Source organism: Hippocampus zosterae, chromosome 17 (genome assembly GCF_025434085.1).
Source record: "Hippocampus zosterae strain Florida chromosome 17, ASM2543408v3, whole genome shotgun sequence".
Classification (NCBI taxonomy): Eukaryota; Metazoa; Chordata; class Actinopteri; order Syngnathiformes; family Syngnathidae; genus Hippocampus; species Hippocampus zosterae.
Window position 1 is genome coordinate 14214138 of NC_067467.1, and position 11493 is coordinate 14225630.

At 43.9% G+C, this 11493-nt stretch overlaps 1 protein-coding gene across 1 annotated transcript in view; it reads right to left on the minus strand.

Moving 5' to 3' along the window:
- aoc2 (amine oxidase copper containing 2) overlaps positions 1 to 7418 on the minus strand; it is a 30544-nt gene extending 23126 nt beyond the window's left edge. The window contains exon 1 of the mRNA XM_052049647.1: positions 5761 to 7418. Coding sequence (XP_051905607.1) covers positions 5761 to 7312 — 1552 coding nt within the window. The 5' untranslated portion in view covers positions 7313 to 7418. The remainder of the gene's footprint in view (positions 1 to 5760) is intronic.
- Positions 7419 to 11493: the final 4075 nt, after the last annotated feature.

The window sequence follows — 11493 nt, forward strand, 5'->3', positions numbered from 1 at the left end:
CACAAGTGCCATTGTTTGTTGTTGTTGTTTCTGCTGTTTATATTATTTATATTGTCTATACCAGGGGTGCCCAAACTTTTTGGATCGAAGATCTACTTTTTGATCAACTAACCTCACGGGATCTATCCTTACCGGTGCGCGCACGCACACACACACACACACACACAAATTAAAGATTTACCTGCTTTATTTTATTCATTCATTCATTCATCTTCCTAACCGCTTGATCCTCACTAGGGTCGCGGGGGGTGCTGGAGCCTATCCCAGCTGTCTCTGGGCAGTAGGCGGGGGACACCCTGAATCGGTTGCCAGCCAATCGCAGGGCACACAGAGACGAACAACCATCCACGCTCACACTCACACCTAGGGACAATTTAGAGCAGGGGTGTCCAAACTTTTTGCCAAGGGGGCCAGATTTTATGTGGTAAAATGTCGGGGGGGCCGACCTTGGCTGACATTCTTTACATTGAACAACAATATTGTTCAACAAATTTTAGTAAGCCAGTCTGTTTCACATTTCCATTTTTATTTTAATTTCAACAATCTTAAGAATTTATTTTGGTTCATTTGAAACAGGAATTTGAAATATGACATATCAGTCAATATAAACACGGAGTGATATCTTGTTAACTCGTGAGTGATGCCCTCTAGTGTCTAAATGCTATTACTCATTTAGTGAATGCTATTACTCATTTAGCCACTAGAGGGAAGCAGTACTCTATGAAACATCACTCGCCAGTCTACGAGACCTCAGTCAATGCAACACGTGTTCCATTGCGCCCAACCTGCGGGCCAGACGGCACTGATTTTATGACGGGGGCCGAGGGCCGGATGAAATTCGACCGCGGGCCGGATTTGGCCCGCGGGCCGGACTTTGGACATGCCTGATTTAGAGTGTTCAATCAGCCTGCCATGCATATTTTTGGAATGTGGGAGGAAACCGGAGCACCCGGAGAAAACCCATGCAGGCCCGGGGAGAACATGCAAACTCCACACAGGGAGGCCGGAGCTGGAGTCGAACCCGGTACCTCTGCACTGTGAAGCCGACGTGCTAACCACTGGTCTACCGGGCCGCCCCCTTCCGAGCCGCTTGATCCTCACTAGGGTCGCGGGGGGTGCTGGAGCCTATCCCAGCTGCCTTCGGGCAGTAGGCGGGGGACACCCTGAATTGGTTGCCAGCCAATCACAGGGCGCACAAAGACGAACAACCATCCACGCTCACACTCACACCTAGGGACAATTTAGAGTGTTCAATCAGCCTGCCATGCATGTTTTTTGGAATGTGGGAGGAAACCGGAGCACCCGGAGAAAACCCACGCAGGCCCGGGGAGAACATGCAAACTCCACACAGGGAGGCCGGAGCTGGAATCGAACCCGGTACCTCTGCACTGTGAAGCCGACGTGCTAACCACTGGACTACCGGGCCGCCCCTTTATTTTATTTTTTAAATATTTTTTTTGTGAAAATGAGACTGATTAGTGTGCAGTGTATATTAACACAAAAAATATATTACTAACATGTACAAAGACCCACAAATGGTTGTTTGTTTTTTTTTCTTCTCGACACTCATCGGATCTATTTGGGACCTGTCTTCGATCTACCGGTAGATCGGGATCTACCTAATGGGCACTGGTCTATACTGTTCAGATTACATGTCTTTTTTATACAGTGTAGCTGCTATCCTTTCTTGGCTGTGTGTGTTTAATGCACAGCATGTTTGCATGCATATATGCACTGAGGATTGAGAGGAAGAAATTTCATCTATGCTGCATGTCATACATAAAGCATATTTGGCAATAAAGATGACTTTGACCCTTGACAGTATAATTCACATCCATGCATTCATATTGTATCATTCAATGTGCTTCAATAATGTGAAAATCGTGTGAATGAGGATGCTTGTGGGCTTTGTCTTCACAAATTTTGATTTAGAAAAATAAGATGCTCTAGTGTTTTATATTTCAGTCTGTTGCGTTTAATGCATGCTATTTCCCTTGTTGAGGAGAACACACACACAATGGAATAAGACAAAAATCCAAGAGGCACTTTAATAAATACCTTATTCTCCAAAAGGAGATCAAAATGGCTCTACACGGCGGACAATTTGTATTTGTCCGGAAGCTGCTCCATAATATGCACGTACTGTAGCAACGTCACTCGAGTGAAGCGCGTCTCAGCAGTCGATAGTCTGCTGCTCTCTGCTGTGCGCGCGTGAGCGCGAGCACGTACTTCCGGCGCCGACCCAACCCACGCCACATATTAAGCTTTGAACTACGACAACAGCTAAGCTAGCCTAGCCGATGTAAAGATGGTCAGCAGACAATGTTTACGTTTTATGTGACTTTTAATAACAACGTGGCAGAGTCATCAAACATGCGGTGTGCTCACTCGCAGTCACTTTCTGGAACTCCCCCTTATAGGCGGGACCTCTCAATCAACTGGAGTATGACGTACAGTACAAACGTTCATAAAGCCCTTCTCATATAATAATAGCCTATTATATGACAGACGACGTGACGCTCCAAGTCAGACGGACAATTTTTTCTGATAATCAGTATGTTTTCCGTATTTTTATTCGAGCGAAGGTGAGGTCTGGCTTGTTTCTGCAGTTGGCATCGTGTAGCCATTCGCACTTCCTTAGATACACTGTGCGGGCTTTTGCTGCGTCAACGCCCCCTGCACTGAGTCGACGCCCTCTGGACTAAGTGGCGCAGCGTGGACTGTGCCAAGCAGCCTGGACAGTGTGGGGGGCTTTTCTGATGAAATCTGATACTCTCAGAAGCCCGAATCGATTCGTGTATGGTTGTGATACACTGCAGAAAAGACGACGTTGTGTTGGGTCTTTATTTCACCTTAGGCCAAACAAAAAAGATTCCAGTAACATGAAATTTCAGCATAGGTCGGACAAAGTTTTTTTTTTGTTAATATTTTTTTTCCCCCTCAAAAATGTAAACAAAATAACCATAAAACAAGTAGACATTGAACCCGCCGCTCCGCGGCCGGTGCCGCCGCCACCTATTTAGTTTTCTTCCCGCTCTGGACTCGGGACTTCTGTGTTTACTTTGCCCGTGGTGTTCATCAAATAGTTTGCTGTTTTTTTTCCATACATCAATGGATGCTATTTTCTTAACATTACGGTGCGAGCATGCAACTGTAACATAGAAAACGTGGTTTAAACTGTCGTCGCAGATCGTGGCCGCCGCCATGTTTCAATGTTGTTAAAACAGACGACAGGGGCAAACGACGCACGTGCTCAACTTGAATATCGCGAGTTTGCACCGATGTAAACCCTCTATACAAAAATGTAGAGGGTTGTTTGAAAAAAATGCCGACCGTAAAGTTTTTTTTGGACGTAGAAATTCTCGGTCGGTAGGGTTACCGGAAACACACTACTTTTTTTTCCTACGCCTTATAGAGAAAGGAAAGAACCTGTGTCCAAGAAGGGCCATAAGGAAATGGACAGATCCCCTCCACATCTTCCTTAAATGTATTGCTAACAACAGTTTAAAGATTCTCATTTCTGAGGTAATTATCTCAAAAATTTGCTGCATTTTCTCACAAATAAATATTTGTGTCATGACTCTGCTCTGAGGTTGTGTTTTTGTTTTCTTCAGTACCGAGTGAATGTGAAGTAGCGTTCTTCCAGCAAAACACCTGTCGTCTATTTTCAAATGAACTGTCTTTAGGGAGCAGCTGTGGCCCTCTCATCGGTGTCCGATTATTCACTTGCTCACTCCAGTTGCTTGACTGTATTTTTGCCATGCGTGAATTACTCTTTTATAATTCGCTCTGCTTAAAATGTCCCTGTTTTCTTGCGAGTACAATTGCTTGCGTTTTCATTCTCTTGTTTTAAGTTCATACACAACTTTACACCGAGGCTGGAGGGGAAGACAGTCCCATCAAAAACTTTTAAGAGCTCTGGAATGCAAACCCTGCAACCCGGCAACAAATGCTTCTGTTGCAGGCACGTAGCCAGGATTTTTTCTCGACTTCTACTGAGAGGGCCTTAACAGATAGTGGGGGTGGGGCAGAGTAAAAAAACATTGATTTTCGTGATTTTACTTACTTGAGAGTTTCTGTCGTTTTTTTTAAATGGAAGTATAATAATGCACATTAGTGATGCTAGGCAGAGATGTTTATTCATTATTTGGTAGGAATTTGCCCGAAGATCAGGATTTAGATCAGTGTTGTCAAACATATGGCCCATGGGCCAGAGCTGGCCTCCAAGGAGGTTCGATCAGGCCTGCAGAATAATTTAAGAGTAAAAAAAATGCATAAAAGATACGGAATGAATATTTTTAATAAAGTGCAATTGATGGAGTATCTGCTAGGGGGGCACACTGTTTTGATCAGAGAAGAAGACAACAGCAGCCTCAGTCTGCCACTGAGACAGACCCAACACAGCAGACGTGATCAAGGACATGTGAATACTTAATTCTTTACACATTTAATAGAACTCTCCCTAGTTTTTAAGGTGTAGGAAGGGATTAAATTTAGATTTTATATGCACATGTGTGCACATGGTTTAAAATTCCTTTCTTTATAAATCTCGTTTAATATTAAAGTGCATTACTATATTTTTCAATATCAATTACTTGTTAAAGTTTGTTGCCTTTGTACAATCAGCGGGATCTGTTGCAAAGCATACATGCGAATGATAAAAGTAAATTGCACATTTGTCAAAGGAAATCGAACGTGCGTCATGAAATATTTTGTAAAAGATATGTTCATTACATTTCAACATTTTCTGAATGTTCTTGTGCTTCTTTAGACCAAAAAAAAAAGGGAAATACATTATGATTTTTGGTTATCTATAGCAGAGTTTGGTATAATTTTAACGGTCCGGCCCACTTGACATCTGTCGAAGCCATATGTGGCCACAATGTGAAATGAGTTTGACGGTACCGTCCAACAGCAGTCATTGATTATATCTTTGTAACCCGTTCAGCGTGCTTTGCTGACTTTGACAGAAATGTTCAAATTGTGGGCCCACATCATGTTGCGGAATGCTTGTTGCGCACTATTTTGAAGCCACTCGACTTAAGATCTATGGCTGGTGCTACTTCAGGGGTTGGACAGGGCCACTGCCCTCATCTTGTTTGCTTTCTGATGGGGCTATAGCCTCCCCACCCCGGTGTGGTGCCATGCATGTTCTGTACAAAACTGTGATGGGGATGACAAATAATTATTCCCATGGTAGATAAAACCAACATAGATAAATTCATTGGCACATGATAAGTAATTTGCGAAATGACAAAATGTGTCGCTTTAAAATGCATATCAAGCAACATTTTTGTAAAGTTTTGTATTTTCAAAGTAAATGCAAATAAAACGGATGAAACCTTTGCATCACTGTGACTGCCAGTGGGTTTCACTGTTCCCTTTCTTTTAACATCAGGCCAAATATACATTACTCCAGTTATTTTGGAGCGATTGCCTCTGGGAGAGACACTCTATAAAGCCTAAAAGGAACAAGATCATGGGAAATCAGCGACCTCCCTGCTTTTTTAAATCTCAGGAGATAAGCAAACTATGGAGGCAAGGCAACGACTTGCATCTATTGGATACATACCATGAGCTGTTACAGAGTGCCTTACCATAAAATCAGGCAGCTAATAGTTTGTTTTGCCGTTGTCTTTGTGACTGATAATTAATTCACAAGTTCTGTATGATAAAAATGATGTCCACCCCAAATTAGACAGAAGAAAAACAAAAAAACCCAACATTTGTGTTGACCATGTAAGGCAACTTCAGACTCACCCAACACGTCCAGATCCACTTTGAAGTTGATGAAGTGTGTATGGATATTCCCCAGGACATTTTCTGCCACCTGGTGGCCGTGTTTCAAACTGCCGTTCACCAGATAAGATGACGAGATGTATCCGGTGGCGTGCACCTTGATTTCGACAGATCCACTTTGGTAGAAAATGAAATCCCACATGTAATCATAATTTCCTATGGCAGTGATCGTCCGGAACACCAATGCGCTGTTCACCATCCCTCCATAACTGTTACTAAAAAAGTCAGAGAAGTGTCTCCTCAGAGGCTGCCCAAAATTGTGCTCAAATATACAGATTGAATTCCTGGCTCGAACGAATGATTTTACGTCGATGTATCGGTATGTGTCAACGTAGGTGGCTTCATGGGGGCAATCGGTGCCACGGACAAGTTCATGTGCGAAACGGCCTATTCCGATGCTGGAGTCCAAAAACTTGGTGATTATCATCCCGGGCGTCACTGACCCGTACACCGACATTGCTTCTTGTACGCTCAGCTCATACGCAATCCGCTGACCCTTAAAGCGCACGTCGAAGACTCGCATGCCAGTGAGCGAACTCAAGCCAAAAGCAAAGCTCCAGTCCAGGTATAGGACGTGGTTACCGCTGACGCTGAAGCGTTTTCCTTCTGTGTAGTACTGCAGCGGGCTCAGCTGCAGAGGCTTGCTCTTTGGCTTCAGAGAACCATAATCAGGTGTCTCCTTGTAAATGATTTTTTTAACAGATCCGGCAGCATATTTCTCTTGAAGTTCTTTTACCGTGTCGAAATACTGACCGTTATACAGAAGTTTCTCCACTTTCCACTCGGATTCATCCAAGCTCATGTGATTGATGAGAACCTCGAAACCCACCGGGTGGATGTACATGCCGCTCATGTCCCTGAACAAAGACACCCAGGTTTTTCTGTCTCCCGATTGCAGTCCGCGGGGCATTTGCTCGAACGGGTTTAGCTTCTTGTCTGCACCGAAGCTCTCTTTCATAAGCTCCGGCAGCTTGTCGAACAATTCTTTCTTCAAAAACTGGAACAATAATTCATATTCTCCAATGGTGACCGTGCGCGCGTTGAATGGCAGCTCCGTCTTGTACCTCTTCACGGTGACATCCTGGTGGTATTTGGGGTTCGGAAGAGGCCCTACGACGTACTCCTTAATAAGGCCCTTGGATCCATCGAAGACCACCACGGTGGCTTCGCGCACCGGCTCGGATGCGCCCCCGTCCAAGTAAGACAACACATCCGCCTTTTTGGGCAGAGAAAGTTCTATTAAGAACAAAAAGTTTTCGGAGGGCTTGGAGAGCTGTCTCGTTGATATATCCAAGTCTTTCTGTTTGAGCATGTACTGTTGGACCTGCAAGTACTCATCCCGAGTGAGATCAGCGAACACGCGGCTGCGCTCGTCGTGCTTGCCTCTCAGAGAATGCGTGCGCTGAGTGGAACATTTGGGTGCCCGGCTGGAATATATTCCAATCAGAATAACATTCAAAAGAAGAGAGACGAGGACAAAAAGAAAGAGAATCCATTTCACCACAGAATTCATCTTGTGGGCTCTGGTTGTAGCAGAAAATGCGAAGGGAGCAAAGTCGAACGGTGAGAAGATTTTGTGTCCCTCCCCTCCTCCTCCGGACTCTGCCTCCTCCTCATCTTTATGTGCGGATCCGGTGACACTGCTTGAGTTCCCATGCAGCACTCGAGGCAATGGAAAAGGGCGGGTAAATATGTGCTCTGAGAGTCTAAACACGGTTTTCTGATTAATCTTACTTTCGTCGAATAATAAAATAATAAATGAGATTAATCCGTTATACTTTATATAAAATAATAATAATTTCTGACTTCACTTTAAGAGCAAAAGTATCAAGTAATTAAGGGCCGTATCACAGGGGGGCATGCAGTGTAATATATAAAAAAAAAACATTTTTACAAAGCTCAGTCCCATAATGATCCATCCATCCATCCATTTTCCGAACCGCTTGATCCTCATTAGGGTCGCGAGGGGTGCTGGAGCCTATCCCAGCCGTCTTCGGGCAGTAGGCGGGGGACACCCTGAATCAGTTGCCAGCCAATCGCAGGGCACACAGAGACGAACGACATCCACGCCCACACTCACACAGAGGGACAATTTAGAGCGCCCAATCAGCCTGCCATGCATGTTTTTGGAATGTGGGAGGAAACCGCAGCACCCGGAGAAAACCCACGCAGGCCCGGGGAGAACATGCAAACTCCACACAGGGAGGCCGGAGCTGGAATCGAACCCAGTACCTCTGCACTGTGAAGCCGACGTGCTAACCACCTACCGGGCCGCCCCTCATAATGATTCTAATGTTATATTAAAATGATTCCCTGTTTCAGATGCATATATGCCCATTAAGTACCCTCTTTAGATACAAAATGTGTGTTTTAGATGTTGTTATTATTTCTCAAATTAGCTCAACAGACAAAAATGCAACGGAACAAGCTCTCAAAGGAATTGAAAACAAGTGGTTACTTAAATACTTTCCAAATAACCCTCTTGGACTGCAAAACAACATAAATCTAGTTCTTTATTTTATTCAATCATTTATTTGGTATATTTTTCAGTATGGGGCCATTGTGCTGCTGCTGCTGTCGCTGCTGCCATAACACTGTTATTGCAGTTAAAAGAAAAAAAAGAGATTCGTTTTTTTAAGTTCTTGTTTTATTTATCGTGGACAGTCGCTGACGCTCTAGTACACAAGCCGGACTTGTGTCTGGGCAGTGTGGGATCAATTCCCACTCAGTGACGGTGTGAATGTGGGTGTGAACCTTTGTCTGTCTCTATATGTGCCCTAGCGACTGGCGACCAGTTCAGTATATAATCTGCCTTCCACCCATAGTCAGCTGCAACGGGCTCCAGCAACTCCCCGCGACCCTGTTCAGGATAAGCGGTATGGCTGGATGGATTAATCATGTATCTAAATCTGCACCCTCGATTGTTCATGTGCTCCCCCATCGCACCATCCCATCCAATCCCATTCCACCATGCGATGATGTAAAAACTACAACAAGTATAATCATAAAAATAACAATAAAATGCATTCAACGGCTTGATTTCTACAATGATTCAGAGGGTTTGATGGCCACTGCTGTTATACTTGTGAATGAAATACAGGGACATCCATGCACATGTCTTCAAGGCTCAGTATCTACCTGGCTTTGCCCTGATTGTGTTTGCCTCCCACATTGTGTTTGACCAGCTGCAGCAGCCCAACTCGGGAACGACCTCCAAGCAGTGTTGGGCTTGCCTTCGGGCTATGAACAGTTCCCCGACTACAGCCGACAACTGGGTCTGCAGGTATCCGGGTCACTGCGGCTTTAGGAGCCGCTTTGGGACACAGTTGGAGGTTGCTCAACAGCAACAGCAAGCAGCTGCAGGAGTATCTCTCTCTCTCTCTCTCTGTTTCCCCCCCCCCTCTCTCTCTCTCTCTCTCTCTCTCTCTCTCTCTCTCTCTCTCTCTCTCTCTCTCTCTCTCTTCCTCTCTCATATATGTGAACTGGCTGTATGGTGCCCTCCAAATGCAGCCATCTTAAAAGCAATACAGAGGAAAGGAGTAATTAAGTGCTGACTGTTAGACCATGTTCACTGTTTGGAACATACCGAAGGCATGAGTTCTTTTCAATAACATTTACAGAAGAGGACGTCAGAATTGTCTCTTCAATTATACACAGACTTTCGCTGTTCACAGACCGGTCTGTGTCCGTCACGGCCATCGGGGTCCACTATCGTCTTGCTTTTAACTTTGTCCTGTGCTGTTCCTCATCTTGTCCATAGAGATAGTACAGTAACAAAGCTTTCTTTTCCATGTCACTTTCCAAGTAATCTTAAATTTTGTGTCAAGAGTTACAATAAGATAATTGTCAAATTGAGTTTTGTGTTTTGCAAAATACTTTATATTGTGAACCAGCAACAGTTTTTTTTTTGCCCAGTAAAGTGATTTTATGTCTATTGTTGTCTTTTTTCTTTTTCTCTTCTGACTGATTTTGTTGTTGTTGTTGCTGTTGTACTTTATTTATTTAATAATTGATAAGTTGAAGTTTGTTGTTTCTGTGTTTGAGTCATCCATTTGGGTGCAGCCAGAGTTTGATGCTGACAAATGGTTTGGGAGTAACGGGAGGCGATGAATAATCGCAGTGAATGTATTTACTGTAATGTGAGGCGCACGCACACACACACACACACATACACACACACATGCACACACGCACTCACACACGCACACAAAAGAACGTGACTTCAAGCCATGAAAAATGATCACGCTGCACTTTTGTCAATCCTATTTATGTGATACAAACCCCAATCCCAATGAAGTTGAGTTGTGTAATATGTAAAAAAAAAAAAAGGAAAAAAAGAACTTACCGGTAATGCCATTTTGCAAATCCTTTTCAACCTATATTCAATTGAATACACTTCAAAGACAAGATATTTAATGGTCAACTGAAAACCTTTGTTTTTCTTCTTGCCGATATTCATCCATCCATTTCTCGATCTGCTCATCCCCACAAGGGTCGCACGGCGTGTTGGAGCCTATCCCAGCTGTCATCAGCAGGAGACGGGGTACATCCTGAACAGCTCATCAGCAAGCTCTGGAGAAGCCTGAAATGATCATGATCAATTGAATCAGGTGTGTAGGGAGAGCTCAAAAACAGGCAGGATATCACTCTTGGGGAACCGTAGTTCCCTACCCCTGCACTGCAAAGTGCAGTGGCAATTGTGGCACGGAGTCTCGTTTGAGCATAGAGGAAGAATAAATTCTCCTTTATTCTTCAATAACAGAATAAAGTTATTGCTGCTCCTCAACAGCAGCTCAATGTGTGCATCTCCTATTGTTGCCACAGTATTTCACCACATGTTTAAACATCAAGAAATATCGCATTGTCACTACAGCCACCAAGGCAGACCGGGCAACATATTCTGTAATCATTTACAATTTGCAAAATATCACAACTTCACTTGAATTGCAATTTATGGATGGATAGATAGATTGATAGCCAGCCAGCCAGCCAGCTAGCTGAATCGATCGATAGATTCAGCCAGGACAGCCAAAAGTTCAAGAAAACCACAAGAGATTTGAAACAACTCTGAAACACTTAAATTATTCGGTTCTGTTGTGAGCTGGAACTTTGGGAGTGAGGCAGGGTACACCTTGAACAGGTCGTCATCCAATCCCAGGCACATACAAACAAGCATTCCATTCATTGTCCCATTTACAGTATATTTTAGGATTATTCAAAGATTATATTCATTTCACATGAATGTGAAATAAATAGAGGAACCCCACACAAGGACGGGAAGAATATGTAAACCAGGGGTGTCCAAACTTTTTTGTTGGAGGGCCGCGCATAAAAAGAAAAAATGCAAGGATGAAATGGCCACTTTCAAACTCTTCAACTTTATCAAAGTTGTAAGTCAACAAAACAATTACCGGTATATATTTCTGCTTGGCTCTCAACGAAGGCGGACGCTTTTTTGCACAGCTCCTGCCCTCTCCTCAACCCTCTCCTTGCTCACCACTTAGTCTTTGTGCTGTCTTTGTCTAACTTTTCCTAGCCTCCTACCGTATTTTTTCATCCGAAGAACTAACCATGGAATTAGTTGGCTGGTCTCTCGATGTACCGTAATTAACACATTTTTTTAGACGAAAAGAGCAGGCAGTGGGGAGCCTGCTTGCCCTCCGGGGACATTTGCTGCGGGATATGCCCTGGATC